Source organism: Erythrolamprus reginae, chromosome 3 (genome assembly GCF_031021105.1).
Source record: "Erythrolamprus reginae isolate rEryReg1 chromosome 3, rEryReg1.hap1, whole genome shotgun sequence".
NCBI lineage: Eukaryota > Metazoa > Chordata > Lepidosauria > Squamata > Dipsadidae > Erythrolamprus > Erythrolamprus reginae.
In genome coordinates, this window is record NC_091952.1 from 252599550 (window position 1) to 252619178 (window position 19629).

Here is a 19629-nt window from a genome sequence, read left to right on the forward strand (position 1 = left end):
GGGGCGCGGGGGCGGGGGGCACCGGCAGTAGAAGGAAAGGGAGCCGCGGCCGCCCCTGCCTCCCCACGGTGCTTCTGGCCCCCTCACGCCCATGGCCTCTCGGCCCTGCCCCCCGCCCGCCCAATCCGCCCCCTCTCCTCCTCCGTCGCCTCCTGCCTTGGGGCGCGACTTCTCCCGCGGCAGTGGCTGCGGCTTCTCCTCCGCGCTCCCAGCCAGGGGGCTGCGAGAGAGTGTTTTCTCGGCGCGCTTTGGGAATGCCTGCCCCGCCCCTCTCGCAGCCCCTTCGCTGGGAGCGCTTTTGTCCCGGACTTTCAGCAAGGGAGCTGCAGTAGTGGCAGGGCAAGCGTTCCCGAAGCACTCGGAGAAAGCGCTCTCGCAGCTCCCTCGCTGACAGAGAGAGAGAGGGAGAGAGAAAGAGAAAGGGGGGAGAGAGAGATAGCAAGAAAGAGAAGAGAAAGAAAGCAAGAGAGATAGAAAGAAAGAGTGAGAGAGAAAGAACGCAATAGAGAGAGAGAAAGAAAACAAGAGAGAAAGAGAGAGAGAGCAAGAGGGGGAGAGAGATAGAAAGAGAGGGAGAGAGAAAGTGAGAAAAAGAGAGAGAGAGCAAGAGGAGGAGAGAGAAAGAGAGAGAAATGACTCTTGATTTAAAGCATATGGTAAAAAGCACCCAAATAATAACAGAGAAAAAAAAAACCAGCCGTTTGTGTGTGTGTGTGTGTGAACTCTTGAACCATTTCCAATAGCTCACCTGTTATTGGAAATGGTTCAAGAGTTCACACACACACACACACACCACACACACAAGGGGGGAGGAGAAGGGATGGAAAAAGAGGAGAAGATAGTAATAATAGTAATAGACTTTGGTTTTGTTTTATTGTTAATTTCTTTTATTAAAAAAGAAGGGATTTTTTTTCTTATTTGTTTGTTTGTTTGTTTGCTGACGACACCCAACTATATATCTCCACCCCATCCCCGTGTCAGTTCAGTGAAGCAGTGGATGTAGTGTGCCAGTGCCCAGAGGCCGTGAGGGTCAGGATCGGAGTAAATAGGCTCAGACTTAACCCTGCCAAGACTGAATGGCTGTGGGTATCGCCTCTGAAAGATATTGACCATCCATCCTTGATTCATCACAAACTGCTTGTGTACAAGTTCCACGCACCAAAGCTAAAGAAGAAGGAGAAAACCGACCAGTTTCCACCAGTTTCCATCTTACACCTTAGTTCATTTTCAAGGAGAACATCAAGAATTGCTTTGAAGCTCTGAATCTCACTGAGAGGAACCTGTGGAATGAACTTAAAGAAATCATTTGAAAGACTGCGAAAAAGTGGGACTTCTGGAGATGAAGACGCGAAAGAAAGCAAATGGGATGTCAGATCAATTCGTGGAAGTTGCCAAGAACAAGAGAGGCCAAAGCCAACAGAGAGAAAAGAGTCAATAAGGAACTTTTCAGAGTTTCAGAGAGAGTTCTCACAAGAGGCAAGCAGTAGGACGTCTATCAAATCGCTGGAGGCGGAAACAGGCAGAGAAAAAAGAAGGAAAACCTTTCAAAAGAACTCTGAATTCAGCATGGATAAAAATTCAAAGAGATACCAACGGGCAGATAGTAACAGATTCAAATTAGATGAGACAAAATGGAAAGAAGATATAATAATAATAATAATAATAATTATTATTATTATTATTATTATTATTATTATTTATTAGATTTGTATGCCGCCCCTCTCCGAAGACTCGGTGCGGCTCACAACAACGATAAAAACAATATTATAATGGTACAAATCTAATATTAAAAAACTAAAAACCCTATCATAATTAAAAACCAAACAGCACATACATACCAAACATAAATTATAATAAGCCTGGGGAAAAGATGCCTCAAATTCCCCATGCCTGGCGGTATAGGTGGGTCTTAAGTAGTTTACGGAAGACAAGGAGGGTGGGAGCAGTTCTAATCTCCGGGGGGAGTTGATTCTAGAGGGCCGGGGCCGCCACAGAGAAGGCTCTTCCCCTGGGGCCCGCCAGACGACATTGTTTAGTCAACGGGACCCGGAGAAGGCCAACTCTTTGGGACCTTATCGGCTGCTGGGATTCGTGCGGTAGCAGGCGGTTCTGGAGGTACTCTGGTCCAATGCCATGTAGGGCTTTAAAGGTCATGACCAAAGCTTTGAATTGTGACCGGAAACTGATCGGCAGCCAATGCAGGCCACAGAGTGTTGTAGATACGTGGGCAAATCTAGGAAGCCCCACGATGGCTCTCGCGGCTGCGTTCTGCACGATCTGAAGTTTCCGAACACTTTACAAAGATAGCCCCATATAGAGAGCGTTGCAGTAATCGAACCTCGAGGTGATGAGGGCATGAGTGACTGTGAGCAGTGAGTCCCGGTCCAAATAGGGCCGCAATTGGTGCACCAGGCGAACCTGGGCAAACGCCCTTGTCGCCACAGCCGAAAGATGATGTTCCAATGTCTGCTGTGGATCAAGGAGGACACCCAAATTGCGCACCCTCTCTGAGGGGGTCAATAGTTCCCCCCCCCCCAGGGTAATGGACGGACAGATGGAATTGTCCTTGGGAGGCAAAACCCACAGCCACTCCGTCTTGTCTGGGTTGAGTTTGAGTTTGTTGACACCCATCCAGGCCCCAACAGCCTCCAGGCACCAGCACATCACTGCTTCGTTGACTGGGATAGGAATACTGTCGAGGAGTATAGAGTAGAGTGGAGTGGAGTGGAGTGGAGTGGAGTGGAGAAGAGAGGAGAGGAGAATAGAACATAGAATAGAACAGAACAGAATAGAATGAGAATAGAATAGAATGTAGAACAGAGAATACAATGGAATGGAGAACGTAGAATATAGAACAGAACAGAATGTAGAACATAGAATAGAATGGAATAGAATGTAGAATATAGAATAGAATAGAATAGAATAGAAAGAAAATAGAATAGAACAGAATGTAGAACAGAGAATAGAATGAAATGGAATGGAGAATGTTGAACATAGAACAGAATAGAATATAGAATATATATATTTATTTATTACATTTGTATGCCGCCCCTATCCGAAGACTCGGAGCGAATATAGACTATAGAATGGAATGAAATGGAGTGGGCTGGGGTGGAGTGGAGTGGAGTAGAGTAGAATGTAGAACAGAAAATAGAACAGGACAGGACAGAATATAATAGTAGGCTCCCTATACTCATTGGCTATTCTTTAAAGGGGGTTGTCTTCCTCAAGAAAACACAGTTAAGACGGAGGTGATGAAAGGGTAGCAGCATCTACAAACAGGCCCCCATAAAGCCACCAGAGTACAAGAGGCGGTTTCAATACAGCTCACAGAAGTTTCCATCTCCTCCAAAAGGTACCTGCTTTTTTTACCCAAGTGATTTCATCCAGAAACAGTTCACTGCCCTCCGTCTATCCTTGTTTCTCTAGCACCATCCCGAAGGAGGCCTATGAGACATATAATTCAAGCCTCTATCCTCTCACAGGACGTAAAGAATGGGAACAAAAGGTAGTTTACCTCACAATAGGAAGCTTGGTGAATGGCACAGGAGGGAGCTTTAAGCCATCTGGAAGGGTAATGAAGTCCATTGTTCCTGGGCATTTTGATGTATAGTTTTCTAGGCTTTGTGTTACATCTTTTTTTTCTAAAAAAGGAACAGAATTCTCATTACTTATTGTATGAAATTATAAGAGGCTGTTCCCACCTTACAAATCATTTTTTATTTATTTTTTATTTTATTCATTTGTCCAATACACAAATACATAGGAAGAAAAATAGACATGTGGTAATATATATAAGGGTAAAAGTGAACTTAGAGGAGAGGATATATGAAAGGAAGAGAATATATAAGATAGGTGAAAGAAAGGAGAGACAATTGGACAGGGGACGAAAGGCACACCAGTGCACTTATGTACGCCCCTTACTGGCCTCTTAGGAACCTGGAGAGGTCAATCGTGGAGAGTCTAAGGGAGAAATGTTGGGGGTTAGGGGTTGACACAATTGAGTCCGGTAATGAGTTCCACGCTTCGATAACTCGATTGTTGAAATCATATTTTTTACAGTCCAGTTTGGAGCGGTTCGTACTAAGTTTGAATCTGTTGCGTGCTCTTGTGCTGTTGCGGTTGAAGCTGAAGTAGTCATTGACCGGTAGGACGTTGCGGCATATGATCTTGTGGGCAATACTCAAATCGTGTTTTAGGCGCCGTAGTTCTAAGCTTTCTAGGCCCAGGATTGTTAGTCTATTTTCGTAGGATGTTCTGTTTCGAGTGGAGGAGTGAAGAAATATTTCCCTTGATTTGTCCTCACTTTCTTACCTATGAGCTTTAGGGAGTGCCCCCTTGTCCAAGTATTTTTCTCTACCCACCTTTTCTATCCCGTGCATGATTTTATACACTTCGATCAAGTCCCCCCCTTAAACGCTGTCTTTCAAGGCTGAAGAGACCAAGGTGTTGCAATCTGGTTTCGAAAGGGAGGGGCTCCATTTCTTATCATTCTCGTTGCCCTTTTATGCACCTTTTCTAGTTCCATTATATCCTTCTTGAGGCGAGGTGACCAGAACTGTACACAGCACTCCAAGTGTGGTCTCACCATCAGTTTGTACAGAGTGGCCCACCTTTTTGCACGATATCCTAACTTTTCAAGTTTCAATTGTATATCACAGCCTAGGAACAAACTCACAGCTCTACCACTAGGCCAATGCACCATTCCATTATCGTATATAATGTATGTGAAAAATTGTAATGTTTTTTTTTTAAATAAAATGAATACCTTGGTCGGAAAGAAAATCAAGCATTGTTTGTAAAAGAAAAGATAAGTGCCGGACGGAAAGTGCTGGGTTCCCCATTCTCCTGGAGGCATACACCAACTCGTGAAGTAAACGCATCTGCACGGCAGCCCAACCACGGTGAGTCCCTTTAAAAAGAGCAAAATCACATGTTAATACACTTTTAATATGGCACAGTCACTCAAACTTCATTCAGCTATGGCCTCTATATACAGGTTTAACATGAACGAGGTTACCAAATCCTAGACTGAGGGCTATCTAAGGCAGTGTTTCCCAACCTTGGCAACTTGAAGATATCTGGACTTCAATTCCTAGAATTCCCCAGCCAGCATTCGCTGACTGGGGAATTCTGGGTGTTGAAGTCCAAATGTCTTCAAGTTGCCAAGGTTGGGAAACACTGATCTAAGGAAATAAAATGGAAGGGTCACATTTGTTTGTTTGTTTGTTTGTTTGTTTGTTTGTTTGTTTGTTTTATATTTTATATTTATTTATTTATTATTATTTTTTATTTATTTATTTATTTTATTTTTATTTATTTATTATTTAGAAACATAGAAACATAGAAGTCTGATGGCAGAAAAAGACCTCCTGGTCCATCTAGTCTGCCCTTATACTATTTCCTGTATTTTATCTTACAATGGATATATGTTTATCCCAGGCATGTTTAAATTCAGTTACTGTGGATTTACCAACCACGTCTGCTGGAAGTTTGTTCCAAGCATCTACTACTCTTTCAGTCAAATAATATTTTCTCATGTTGCCTTTGATCTTTCCCCCAACTAACTTCAGATTGTGTCCCCTTGTTCTTGTGTTCACTTTCCTCTTAAAAACACTTCCCTCCTGAACCTTATTTAACCCTTTAACATATTTAAATGTTTCAATCATGTCCCCCCTTTTCCTTCTGTCCTCCAGACTATACAGATTGAGTTCATGAAGTCTTTCCTGATACGTTTTATGCTTAAGACCTTCCACCATTCTTGTAGCCCGTCTTTGGACCCGTTCAATTTTGTCAATATCTTTTTGTAGGTGAGGTCTCCAGAACTGAACACAGTATTCCAAATGGGGTCTCACCAGCGCTCTATATAAGGGGATCACAATCTCCCTCTTCCTGCTTGTTATACCTCTAGCTATGCAGCCAAGCATCCTACTTGCTTTTCCTACCGCCCGACCACACTGCTCACCCATTTTGAGACTGTCAGATTTTGTTTTATTTTGTTTGCTTGTTTGTTAATTAATTAATAAATTAATTAATTAGATTTGTATGCCGCCCCTCTCCGCAGACTCAGGGCAGTTAACAACAATAGTAAAACAGCATATAACAAATCTAATATTTAATAACTAAAAAAAACCTTATTAAAACCAAACATACACATTTAGCCATTCATCTGTTAGTACAGGTGCAAATATGATTATCTTGTGATAAAATGTTTCTTTGCATTCCTAGCAGCAAGTCAACAATGATCAGAAGGGGTTCCAAAGATGACCAATGCCATAATCCCATGCTCTTCTACATAAGGAATTTGAATTTATCTATGTGTAAGGCCCACAAAAAGCGATGAACAATATTTATGTATCTTTTATGATGCAGAATAGAATAGAATAGAATAGAATAGAATAGAATAGAATAAATGGCTCCTGCCCCAGGACTGTGGATGTGGGGGAGACATCCACATGCTGCAGGCCTGTTTTGCCCCCGGTGGAATCTGCTGATGAAGGCTCCTCTGACCAAGAAGACAGGAGTGACAGGGAGGAGGAGAGTGTGGCAGACAGCTCAGAAGGAGATCAATTATCTAGCTCCTCCTTGGATTCAGAACAAGAGTTAATGATACAGCCACGCATGCGGAGAGCGATGCATAGGCAACAACAACTGAGAGATTATTATCAAAGAAAATGAGGCCACCTGTGGTTGGGTGGGGCTGTGGTCATTAGTGAGGCTGCTATAAATAGCAGCCTGTGGGTTTGGCCATTGTGGAGGATTATCTGATCGTTGTGTTTCATGACTGCTTTGCTGACTTTGATCTTTGTGTGCTGATTTTTCCCCGCTTTGAAACTAAACCAGAGCAAAGTGTGTTTCACTTTGTGAAAGAAGAAGGACTGTGAATTGCCTCACAGCTGCAAGATAAGTATCACAGAACTGATAAGGGACTTGTACAAATTACCAGTTTGTTTGGAGACAAGTGCTCTTTGCTATACAAAAAGAGTGCTCTGTTTATTTGCATTTTCGGTATAAAGAACATTGTTTTGAATTTTCAAACGTGTGTGTGTCTGAAATTGTATCTGTGCATTTTTTGGGAGGATTCTACCAGAGAGCCCGACAGAACATAGTCCAACCCCCTGCTTAGGCAGGAATCCCTACACCTTATCCAAATGGTTATGCAATAAATGGAAGGATTTATACTCCTTGCAGGCAGTTGGGTCACTTGCAAGCAAGGAATATAAATCCTTCCATTCCCCTCCATCCAGTCAGAGCTGAAGAAACTTCTTGGAGAAGCAAAACGTCTTCAAAGAAGGGCAGAACATCCAATTGCCTCTTGAAAAAGCATTTTATGGGTAACTTAATGTACTGATTATTTTATTCTCACTCATTTTAGCTTTATTACACAAAAGCAAAAAACAAGAAATGTTGGGTTTAATGGCTTGCTTCCCTCTAAGCCAAACTTGGTACCTTTGCTGAAATCTTTAGGATCCAAAGACAGGCTATAACCAGGAAGTGTTTCCAGAAGAAGCTTGTAGCAGGCTCTCCAACCAGGCTCTACGATGCTCGGGGCTACACACTGCATGGCGGCCACTCGTTTGAAAAAAGCGGATTTGCGATGAAATCCAATTCTCTCGTAGAGCTCAGAAAGAATGCTGTAGCGCTGGATTTTTTCTTCTTCAGAAAGCTGTAGTTTTTATATAAAAAAGGAGGGGGGGGACAATTAATTTAAAAATAATTTTAATAAGCAACATTGCCATAAGCAAAAAAGGCAAAAAAATAAGCTCTGAAAGTATATATGTGTGTGTAGATAGGTAGGTAGGTAGGTAGGTAGGTAGGTAGGTAGGTAGATAGATAGATAGATAGATAGATAGATAGATAGATAGATAGATAGATAGATAGACAGACAGACAGACAGATAGATAGATAGATAGAGATTAGAGAGAGAGAGAGAGAGAGATATTACATAGATAGCTAGATAGATAGATAGATAGCTAGATAGAGATAGAGAGATTAGATAGATAGATAGATAGATAGATAGATAGATAGATAGATAGATAGATATTAGATAGAGAGAGAGAGATTACATAGATAGATAGATAGATAGATAGATAGATAGATAGATAGATAGATAGATAGATAGATAGATAGAGAGGGAGATTAGATAGAGACAGAGAGAGAGATTACATAGATAGAGAGAGAGAGAGAGATAGAGAGAGATAGATAGAGAGAGAGAGAGAGAGATGAGAGAGGGGAGAGAGAGAAAGAGAGAGAGAAAGGCAGGCAGATAGACAGACATAGACGGACAGACAGATGAGATAGAAAGAGATTAGACAGACAGACAGACAGACAGCAAAAGGAAATAAACTTTCATTCAACAAACATAAACAAGTGATGTATGAATGCTGGACAGAAATACTTCAGGTATTTTCTCACTGTACCCTCCAAAACCCCACAGTTTGCCTCTTCTAAAGTAATAAGCAACTGCAATAATACAGTGATCCCTCGATTTTCGCGATCTCGATTATCGTGAAACGCTATACCACGGTTTTTCAAAAAATATTAATTAAAAAATACTCCACGGTTTTTTTGCTATACCGCGGTTTTTCCCACCCGATGACATCACTCTCTTCCTTCCTTTCTCATCTTTCTTTCTCTCTCTCTTTCTCTATCTTGCTTCTTCCTCTCTCACACTCTCTTCCTCCCTCTCTCATCTCTTTCTTTCCTTCTCTCTCTTTCTCTATCTCTCCCCCTCTTGCTCTCGAGCGGCGGGCGGGCGAGCGGGCGGGCGAACGGCGGGCGGGCAGCAGCGAGGAGCCGAAGATCGGGGTTTCCCCTTTGCGTGGGCGGCGGGGAAGACGCGGGGAAGGTTTCTTCGGCCGCCCAGCAGCTGATCTGCTCGGCAGCGCTGCTGCAGGAGGACCCGTGTCCGAAAGCCGGTGAGAGGGGTGGATCAGCCGGTCGGGCGAGCGGGCGGTAGTGGCGAGAGCACCGGACGCCGGACGCGCTGAGGGGGGCAATCTTTGTCGGCTTCCGCACTTTCATCGCTCCCCGGCTCCACCATCTGCGCATGCGCGGCCATGAAAAAAGGGCGCGCATGCGCAGATGGTGTTTTTACTTCCGCACCACTATACTGCGGAAAATCGATTATCGCGAGAGGTCTTGGAACGTAACCCTCGCGATAATCGAGGGATCACTGTAAATCATTTTAAATCTCTATTATCAACCAAACAGTTGTGGTTTAAGACAAGCCACATTTCTGCATTGCTGACGACTCTCTAACACATGCCCCCCTGCTGAAAATTGGACTAACCCTACTACGATTACTTTTTAGAAAGCATTTCAAACGAAACTTTTCACATAGGTTCTTGAAGACTTAAGATCTGAATTTCACTTCACATCTAATCCTTAGGGGGCTATTTTAACATTTTACTAATTGTGGGGAAATTTTACGATGTTTATAGTTTGATCCTCTGACTTCTAAACTACCTAGGGATGCGTGATTGTAGTGGAAGGAAATAATAGTGGGGGGAAATTATCTGAGGTCCATGCAATGGTTAACATAACTTGGTTACATCGCTAAAAGAAAAGAAAAGAAAAACAGAACAAGGCAGAACGCTGCTGGATTTTGAACTTCTGTTATATAAGCTGCTGAGAAACAATTGTATAAAAATAACTGTAATTAGCATAGGAAAGTTACCTGTATATTGTAATACCAGATGAATACACTTTAATAGTCGGCTAGCGTTTTATGGAATATTCCAGGGAAACAGACTGAATTCCATCTCTTATCAGTTCAGCACATGGTTTTTCAGGAGTGGGGTTTAAGATCTGTGCCACTGCCTGTTGTACATACTCCTGATCAGTGGGAGGATGATGAAGATATTGAGGACTTGGATTCAGTTAGTGTTTATGAATTAGTGGGGGGGGGGGGGGTTAAGGGTAGTAGAACAGGTGGGAGGCCAGCCACAGGAAGGGGCTATGAGTTCAGGATCTAGCGAGGGAGAATCAGACGCTCTGGGTTAACCCTAAATTCAGAAGGGTCCAAAAACGTAGAGAACAGAGGTCTGGAAGAAGATATTAAGGAGAGGAATGGGTTAAATACTGTAGTGATGTATTTGGCACGTCAGGGGGTCAGTGGAGAAGAAGGATGGAGTTTCAACGTTGCGGAAGGGAAAATGGATGTGTTTTTCGCCACGTTAAAGTAAGCAAAAGGATTCAGTGTTGTTAACCATCAGTTCTGTTGTTTTTTAAAGTCATGCTGTTAGGAAAATAAATCTTGTTAAGTGGAGCAGGAGAAGGAATGTGAGGAATGCAGCTAAGAGAGATAACGACCGAGTGCTTGTATGGAATGTGTTGAATTACAGGAGAGCAGAGAAATAAATGGAGTTTCTTTATTCATGAAATGATGCATTTTTAATAAGAGTTATTTGTAATTGCTAAACTTCCTCCAGAAACCAGAACACTGCCTAGCCCATCCATAAAACTGTAAGGATATTAACTATTTCTCAATACAAAAAGTGGTGTAAAGGCTGAAGCGTATCCTACTTTTCAAAACTCAGCCAGCTTTTTGAAAATAAAGTAGCTTGTTCTGTCTTTTGTGCACTGAAATGCTCATGTACCCTGTACTAAGTGACAAACAAACCCATTTTGAGAGGGAAGCTATATATGCCTTAGTTAAATGGAAGAGTGAAAGCTATCTCATGACTAAGGTAAGATGGAAACCTCAATCAGAAATTCCCAGAAAATAGAGGAGGGGGGGAGGAGGAGGAGGTTATTTTGTTTTCCTACAGATTTAAATTTTTATGCATAATCAGCTATTCAGCAGATAGCTGTTCTTGCTTACAGCAGTTGTTCAGGGAGTACAAAAAAATCTTGCTGGGTATCAAAATATTACAAATTCCCAAAAGACAAGATTTAATTTCAACTGCTACCAACTCAGCAGTACAGTGGTACCTCTACTTATTAACTTAATTCGTTCCGTGACCAGGTCCTTAAGTAGAAAAGTTTGTAAGAAGAAGTTATTTTTTCCCATAGAAATCCATGTAAAAGCAAATAATGTGTGCGATTGGGGACACCACAGGGAGGGGGGAGGCCCTGTTTCCTCCCAGGAGATTCTTAGAGAGGCCCCATGGAGGCTTCTCCCCACCTTCTCCAGCCATGTTTCCTCCCAGGAGATTCCTAGAGAGGCCCCATGGAGGCTTCTCCTCAACTTTTCCGGCCCTGTTTCCTCCCAGGAGATTCCTAGAGAGGCCCCACAGAGGCTTCCCCCACCTTTTCCGGCCCTGTTTCCTGCCAGGAGATTCCTAGACAGGCTCCAGGGAGGCTTCTCCCCATCTTTTCCAGTTACAGTTTCAGAGGGTCGGGTTTGTAAGTGGAAAATGGTTCTTGAGAAGAGGCAAAAAAAATCTTGAACACCCGGTTCTTATCTAGAAAAGTTCGTAAGTAAAGATGTTCGTAGGTAGAGGTACCACTGTATTCTTATTGTATGAAAACCCACACTAGGTTGTTTAACCAGAGGTTGGGTGCCTCTAAACCCAACAGGCTTCCCGTCACTCAGTCCATTAAAGCAGAGACTGGACTGCCATCTGCTTTCATTTGCACTTCTGCACTGAGTAGAGTTGGCTTCTACGATTCCGTTATGTCTATTTTTGTCACGCAATTATTCCAGTTAAAGACAGAAATAACTCTGCAAGAGAGAGTAAGCCCCCCCTCAAAAGCAAAGCACTGTATTTAGATAATTTAATTCTATTAAATAATATTTTATATTGCTACTAATCCAATCATAGCATTCATCATTTTTATGATGCAACACTACTGACCCCTAGTGTAATGTTAAGATACGAATGTAAAGTCTGCTCCAAGTTTTGTTCACGTATTGTATAACAAAAGAATCTAATTAATTTTTTTCATAAAACAAAAAAAGTGCTGTGTTGTTAACAAAGTTGAATGTACACAAAGAGAGAATAATTGGAGACGTTTGCAGTGGCTAACTTCCTTCTAATTAAAAATAAAATAAAAAAAGAGTTTTGTGGACAGGAAAGTTGGTGAACACCAAGCTATGTGACAATAGGAAAACAACTTGTTGGCTATCTGTATTTTATGAAATTTAAAATTTAAAAAGGCAATTTCTCTGTTATATATACAAGGAAATCTGAAAGCTTTGTAAGAAATAATATACAGTGGTACCTCGTGATACGAACCCCCCGTGATACGAACATTTCGAGATACGAATCCGGGGTTCGGAAATTTTTTGCCTCTTCTTACGAACTTTTTTCGACTTACGATCCCACCGCAGATCACAAAATGTCGCTCCGCTGGGCGCCGCCACCCTGCTGTCACCTTTTGAAACAGCCGGGGGGCTTCTTGGCGTTCTCCCAAACCCGAACGTGAACTTTTGCCGAACTTTTCGGGTTCGGGTGGCCGCCGAGAAGTGCCGCCACCCGGCTGTCACCTTCTGAAACAGCCGTGGGGCTTCTCGGCGTTCTCCCGAACGCCGAACCCGGAAGTTCAGCAAAAGTTCTGGTTCAGGTTCTGGAGGCCGCCGAGAAGCGCCCGGCTGTTTCAGAAGGTTACAGCCTGGTGGCGGCGCCCAGCAGAGCACCGTTTTTGCGATCGGCGGCAGCGTTTTCGGCCGATCTAGAGGCTGAAACGGAGGTGGGGAATCCCAATAGGGAATTCCATGGGCGGAGCTTTGACGTCACGAAGACGTCCTTCCTGGAGGCCACATTTCGGCCAAAATTAATTAATTGGAGAAATTAATTCCCGGTTAAAAGGAAACTGTGTTCTCACCTGACGAAGGTTAATATAAACAGCATTTTGGAGGAATTCAGAAGCTTCCATGCTCCTTTTCTGCATTGCAAGCACTCTCACCGCCTTTACGCAAGCTTCCAGCTCAATAACACCAGCATTCTTATACTATAAGACATACATAATGGATTAAAATATTGATCTATTGTATACTCCCTTGTCACATTATACAATTGTGAGAAAAATATTTCCAACAAAAAGAGGAACCCAGACAAACCACAAACAATAAATCTTACTTTTGAGACTCAAAGGTTTATTTTCATGAGCAACCGAGAACATGAGGAAAGGCCATCATTAAAAATACAACTTACATCAACAGCTCATTGTAATGAGGTCCAGAGATGATAGTTACATCCACCAGGGAGCAGCTATAATTGGTGGCTATGATTTGGGACCCGTCCTCATCTTTCATATTCTTTTTTTCTTACGGTCCTCAGCATACATATTTTTATTTTTCAATTACTTCATTTCCTTGTTCTTTCATTCAGACCATAAACTCATATACTTGCGTGTTTATGTGAAAACCTTCTATTCTCCATTACTTTAATATGTCATGGTACCTTAATTAAAAATAACTGCTAAAAGTACAGTATCTACTTGGCAATACATATTATACATTTGCAGATGCATAAGATATTACAAATGAAGCTTCACTCCCTATCTCTCTCTCTCTCCTTCCTTCCTTCCTTCCTTCTCCTTCCCTCCTCCCTCCCATCCTCCTTATCTCTCTCTCCTTCCTTCCTTCCTTCCTTCCTTCTCCTTCCCTCCTCCCTCCCATCCTCCCTATCTTTCTCCTTCCTTCCTTCTCCTTCCCTCCTCCCTCCCATCCTCCTTATCTCTCTCTCCTTCCTTCTTTCCTTCCTTCTCCTTCCCTCCTCCCTCCCATCCTCCTTATCTCTCTCTCTCCTTCCTTCCTTCCTTCCTTCCTTCCTTCCCCTTTCCTCCTCCCTCCCATCCTCCCTATCTTTCTCTCTCCTCCCTTCCTTCCTTCCTTCCTTCCTTCCTTCTCCTTCCCTCCTCCCTCCCATCCTCCCTATCTTTCTCCTTCCTTCCTTCTCCTTTCCTCCTCCCTTCCCATCCTCCCTATCTTTCTCTCTCCTTCCTTCCTTCCTTGCTTCCCTTTTTCCCCCTCAAAACACTTATTGCTAATCAAAGTCTGGCCACATTGAGGCAGAGATAATGATTCATTTCTATTTTTAAATGAAGACTCCAAATTTCCTCTGGTAACTGAGCCAAAATGAGAAACACAAAAGGACAAGCCCAAGATTTGATAACTGCAGGATCTGTGGACTTCAACTCCCTGAATACCTGAGCCAGCCACAGTCTATTATTATTATTATTATTATTGTTGTTGTTGTTGTTGTTGTTATTGTTGTTGTTGTTGTTGTTGTTGTTATTATTATTATTATTATTATTATTATTATTATTATTATTATTAATTAGATTTGTGTGCCGCCCCTCTCCGTAGACTCGGGGCGGCTCACAGCAGTGATAAAAACAATATATAATGACAAATCTAATAGTTAGAATCTAAAATAACAATAATACATTTAAAAAGTCTAAAAAACAAGAAACCCCAATATATAAAAACATACATACAGTCATATCATATGGGAGACATTCAATTTTTTCCCCTATCGGTTCTGTGGGCATGACTTGGTGGGCATGGCAGGGGAAGTATACTGCAAAAAACCCATTCCCTCCCCACTTCTTGGGGGGAAGAATATTGCAAAATCCCCATTCCCTCCCCACTCCTGGGGGAAAGAATATTACAAAATCTCCATCCCCTCCCCACTTCTTGGGGGGAAGAATATTACAAAATCCGTATTCCCTCCCCACTGTAGGATCAGCCAGAGGTGATATCTACTGGTTCTCCAAACTACTCAAAATTTCTTTTAGCGGTTTTCCAGAACCTGCTGGAGTTTCACCCCTGCATTGATACATATTTAAGATTCAGGTATAAGCTCGCTTGTGATAGCAATGTTACCTTGCTGTAATAGGAAATAGCTTCTTTGTACTTTTCAATGATGTCTTCAGGGCTCAGGCAATTCTTAGCTCGTCCTATTTCAGAACTTGTATCTGCGCTGATGCCATTTGATGTGAGGGCCCCTGCATAAAATTAAAAAGCAGGAAATTTCAAGCTCAAGCACCACTGTCAGATCAGACTTACAACAAACCTGTGTTTGGAAATCCTTGCCAAAAAAAAAAGCTTGAGTAAGGAGAAAACTAAATTTATTTAGAATAGAATAGAATAGAATAGAATAGAATTCTTTATTGGCCAAGTGTGATTGGACACACAAGGAATTTGTCTTTGGTGCCTATGCTCTCAGTGTGCATAAAAGAAAATATAGATTTCTCAAGAATCATGTGGTATAACACTCAATGATTGTCATAGGGGTCAAATAAGCAATGAAGAAACAATCAATATTAATAAAAATCTTAGGATACAAGCAACAAGAGCCATCGTGGGGCTTCCTAGATTCGCCCACGTTTCTGCAACACTCCGCGGCCTGCACTGGCTGCCGATCAGTTTCCAGTCACAATTCAAAGTGTTGGTAATGACCTTTAAAGCCCTACATGGCATTGGGCCAGAATACATCCGGAACCGCCTTCTACTGCACGAATCCCAGCGGCCGTTTGGCGAGCCCCAGGGGAAGAGCCTTCTCTGTGGCGGCCCCGGCCCTCTGGAACCAACTTCCCCCCAGAGATTAGAACGGCCCCCACCCTCCTTGTCTTTCGCAAATTACTTAAGACCCACCTTTGTCGCCAGGCATGGGGGAGTTAAGTTATCCTTTCCCCCTAGGCTATTACAAGTTATGCATGGTATGTTTGTGTGTATGTTTGGTTTTTTATAATAAGGGTTTTTTAGTTGTTTTTATTAATTGGATTGTTCATGTTGTTTTACCACTGTTGTTAGCCGCCCCGAGTCTGCGGAGAGGGGTGGCGTACAAATCCAATAAATAATAATAATAATAATAATAATAATAATAATAATAATAATAATAACAACAACAACAACAACAACAACAACAACAACAACAACAAGTACAGTCCTAAGTGGGAGGAAAAGGTCGGGATTAAAGGGGGAATGGCAGGAAACTGGCCGGGCCTTCATGCCACTCTCAAATTTTGTGAGAAATTTTTCCAGACTCGGGTTCTTAAGGAGAAAATGGTTCTTGAGAAGAGGCAAAAAAAATCTTGAACACCCGGTTCTTATCTAGAACATTTCTTAAATAGTGGTGGTCTTAAGTAGAGGTACGACTGTATTCTCATTACAAAGTATGGAGAAAAGGTTCTGGCAAAATTATTAAGCTGATACTTCACTATTATATTCTACAAACTTAATTTAATTATACTATCACTTAACTGATGATTCTCTTAGCCACAGCAATTTACTGAAGGAAATGACTCACAGCATTTTGGATGAATTTGCTATCATAAAAATGACAATTAAAAAAGTTGGATTCCAAACTTGGGGGAAATGTGCTGGTCCCATCTATCTGAGCAAGTGAACAGGAAGAACCAACAGCAGCTTGCCAACAAAATTTGGCAGGGACATTTAGAGAAGCTCCCTAAAAAAATTTTTCCATCAAAATCCACAGCCAGTCTGAGCCTGAAAAAAGAACAAAAACTTTAAAAAATAAAAGTGGGTAAGATTCCTAGTTTGTATTCCTAAAATATTTCTGGAATGTTAGTCCTGCAGCCTAAAATAGTGGATTTTATTAAACTGAAAGCAATAGTAAGTAGGATTCTACAGCCAAGAAAGCGAATGAGAAAAGAAAGTCAATTTGAGGAGTTCTTAAAAAAACATCTGAGCAAAAATTACAACTTATTCCAAAGAGTGAAAAATAGAGGAGACGCAAAACAGGACACCTATAGGTAGTAGAAAGACGTACAGTTCAGCCAGAAAAAAACTGACATCTATAGAGAGATTATTGAGAAAGCTAAAACTGAGAATGAGTTCCTCAAAGCAACAAAAATAGTCTTGTAAAATACAATCAAAACCAAATACAGTGGTATCTCTACTTACGAACTTAATTCGTTCCGTGACCAGGTTCTTAAGTAGAAAAGTTTGCAAGAAGAAGCAATTTTTCCCATAGGAATCAATGTTAAAGCAAATAATGTGTGCAACTGGGGAAACCACAGGGAGGGTGGAGGCCCTGTTTCCTCCCAGGAGATTCCTAGAGAGGCCCCACGGAGGATTCTTCCCGCCCTTTCCAGCACTGTTTCCTCCCAGGAGATTCCTAGAGAGGCCCCACAGAGGCTTCTCCCTGCATTTTCTGGCCCTGTTTCCTCCCAGGAGATTCCTAGAGAGGCCCCACGGAGGATTCTTCCCACCCTTTCTGGTTCTGTTTCCTCACAGGAGATTCCTAGAGAGGCCCCACAGAGGCTTCTCCCTGCATTTTCCGACCCTGTGTTTCCTCCCAGGAGATTCCTGGAGAGGCCCCACGGAGGCTTCTCCCTGCCTTTTCTGGTTACAGTTTCAGAGGCTTCGGTTTGTAAGTGGAAAATGGTTCTTGAGAAGAGGCAAAAAAATCTTGAACACATGGTTCTTATCTAGAAAAGTTCATAAGTAGAGCCGTTCTTAGGTAGAGGTACCCCTGTAGTCAAAATCCCAACTTCTTAATGTTGATGAGAACATTCTAGTAGGCAGCTTTTGGGTGATGTACAGGAATCTGCTGTAGGTTTTTTCCCCTGATAGAATCTTTATGTATGATTTATGAGAAATTTATGAGAAATGCTATGGAACTGGTGAAGTTCCAGATTTTTAAAAATTTTTTATTTTGTCCAATACCCTGTTTCCCCAAAAATAAGACGTACCCCGAAAGTAAGGCATGTCAGAGGTTTTGCAGAATTTGCTAATATAAGGCACCCCCCGAAAATAAGGCGTAGTCAAGTTTACATACAGTACAATGGAAAAACATATGGCACCATTCAAAGCTGTTCGTAGCGGTACCGTAATAATGTGGCGTCCCCTGCTGGCCCCTTCCATCGCTTTGTACCATCCAGTATAGCAGACACAGTCTGCTGCTGTCTCACCGCCATTACAGTTTCCACTACAGTGCGTAGACTGTAGTTCCTCTGGTGGCCGGAAGCTGCAATAGCGGGAGTATACTGTTGTACCATATAAGTGCCGTCGTTTGTATGTGGGGGTGCCATACTGACAGGTACCGTACCGTAATCAGTGTACCGTACGGTACACTTTCTTTGGGGGTGTCAGCTTTTCTGCCTGTGAATTTGTCTTATTTGAGAAATATAAGGCACCCCCCGAAAATAAGACGTAGCAGAACTTTTAGAGCATAAATTAATATAAGACAGTGTCTTATTTTCGGGGAAACACGGTACACAATGATGGTTATAGAGGATATACTCGTAGTACAATATATCAAAAAAAGAATAGAAGAGAAGATACAGGAATAAAATATATCAGTGAAAGAATAGAAGAAAAGATATAGGAATAGAAGAAAAGATATATGAGATATAGAGGAAACAATAGGACAGGGGCTGGAAAGCACGCTAGCGTGCATAAGTGCAGTAGCACTTATGGAGGAAAACAATCATCTGTGTAAAAATCAGGGAACAAAAAGAATTGAAGGGGGGACATCATAAATTAATGAGATAGCAATAGATGAGGCAGTTCTAGAGCAGATAATAAAATGATTAAAATGTAACTGGATGGGAATTGCCAGAAATCAACATAGGTCAGTGGCGGCAAACCTTTTGTGGTCCGCGTGCCAAAAGGGTGTGTGCGCATGCTAGCATGTGCTCACGCCCATTCCTTCCCCTCCATGCATGCACAACCCTCTCACTGCCCTTCCACATGCACACAAAAAAACCCCCGCATACCTGCGCATAGGCCTAGGATGGTGAAAAAACAACGAAACGGGCAAACTGAAAGTTTGGAAAAACGGACTTCCTGTTTGCCCATTGTGCTGTTTTTCGCACTCCAGAGCTTTCAAGGAAGCTTCCTGAAGCCCCGGAGGGTGAAAAACAGCCCAATGGGCAAACCGGAAGTCTGTTTTTCCAAACTTCCGGTTTGCCCGTTGGACAGTTTTTTGCATTCCAGGGCTTCAGGGAAGCTTCCTTGAAGCCTCTGTAGGGCGAAATGCTCTTCCCCAAGGCCCAAAATCAGTTGGCTAGCGTGTGCATGCCCTTCAATATGGCTCCATGCGCCACCAGTGGCACGCGTGCCATAGATTTGTCATCACGGACATAGGTAATAACAATATTCGGAGAGGGGCGGCATACAAATCTAATAAATAATAATAATAATAATAATAATAATAATAATAATAATAATAATAATAATAATGAGATGAAAGGAACAGTTGGAGAAATTTTAAATCTGCAGATTCTAGTCATCAGTGTGATGTATTTATTTATTTTTTAAAACACAGAGGTCAAATTTCTAAAGCAATGGAAAACTATTAATAAAACATCTGACTGACAAAACACAATTATAAAGTCAATATACCTGGATCAATAAGAACTTCTTGTGCACCTGGGGGGAATAAAAATCGAAACAACAGCATTAACCTTCTGCACTGCCAAAACAAAACGTTGCCAAATATTTTTATGTTATTTTATTATTTTATTTTAATTACATTTTTGAAGTTGAAGTCGGTATACAGTAAGACTCTCTCTTTCGGTTTTTCCCCACAACGGCCCTTTGAATTTGATCGGGTTGAGAGAGTCCGTTTCCAAAATTCAGGGTAATGTTGAATTTCCTCAATGCGAGTCCAGCATCTTAATCGCTATAGTATTATTCATAACATAGTAATACCTCGTCTTACGAACTTAATTGGTTCTGGAAGGAGGTTCGTAAGGCAAAAAGTTCGT

At 42.1% G+C, this 19629-nt stretch overlaps 1 protein-coding gene across 3 annotated transcripts in view; it reads right to left on the reverse strand.

Moving 5' to 3' along the window:
* Nucleotides 1-19629, reverse strand: part of TRAPPC9 (trafficking protein particle complex subunit 9) — a 410909-nt gene that overhangs the window by 363062 nt on the left and 28218 nt on the right. For all 3 annotated transcript variants that reach the window (XM_070748345.1, XM_070748348.1, XM_070748347.1), the window contains exons 5-10: nt 19265-19291; nt 14777-14898; nt 12772-12897; nt 7450-7666; nt 4769-4912; nt 3518-3644 (exon numbers count right to left, since the gene is read on the reverse strand). In XM_070748345.1, coding sequence (XP_070604446.1) covers nt 3518-3644; nt 4769-4912; nt 7450-7666; nt 12772-12897; nt 14777-14898; nt 19265-19291 — 763 coding nt within the window. The remainder of the gene's footprint in view (nt 1-3517; nt 3645-4768; nt 4913-7449; nt 7667-12771; nt 12898-14776; nt 14899-19264; nt 19292-19629) is intronic.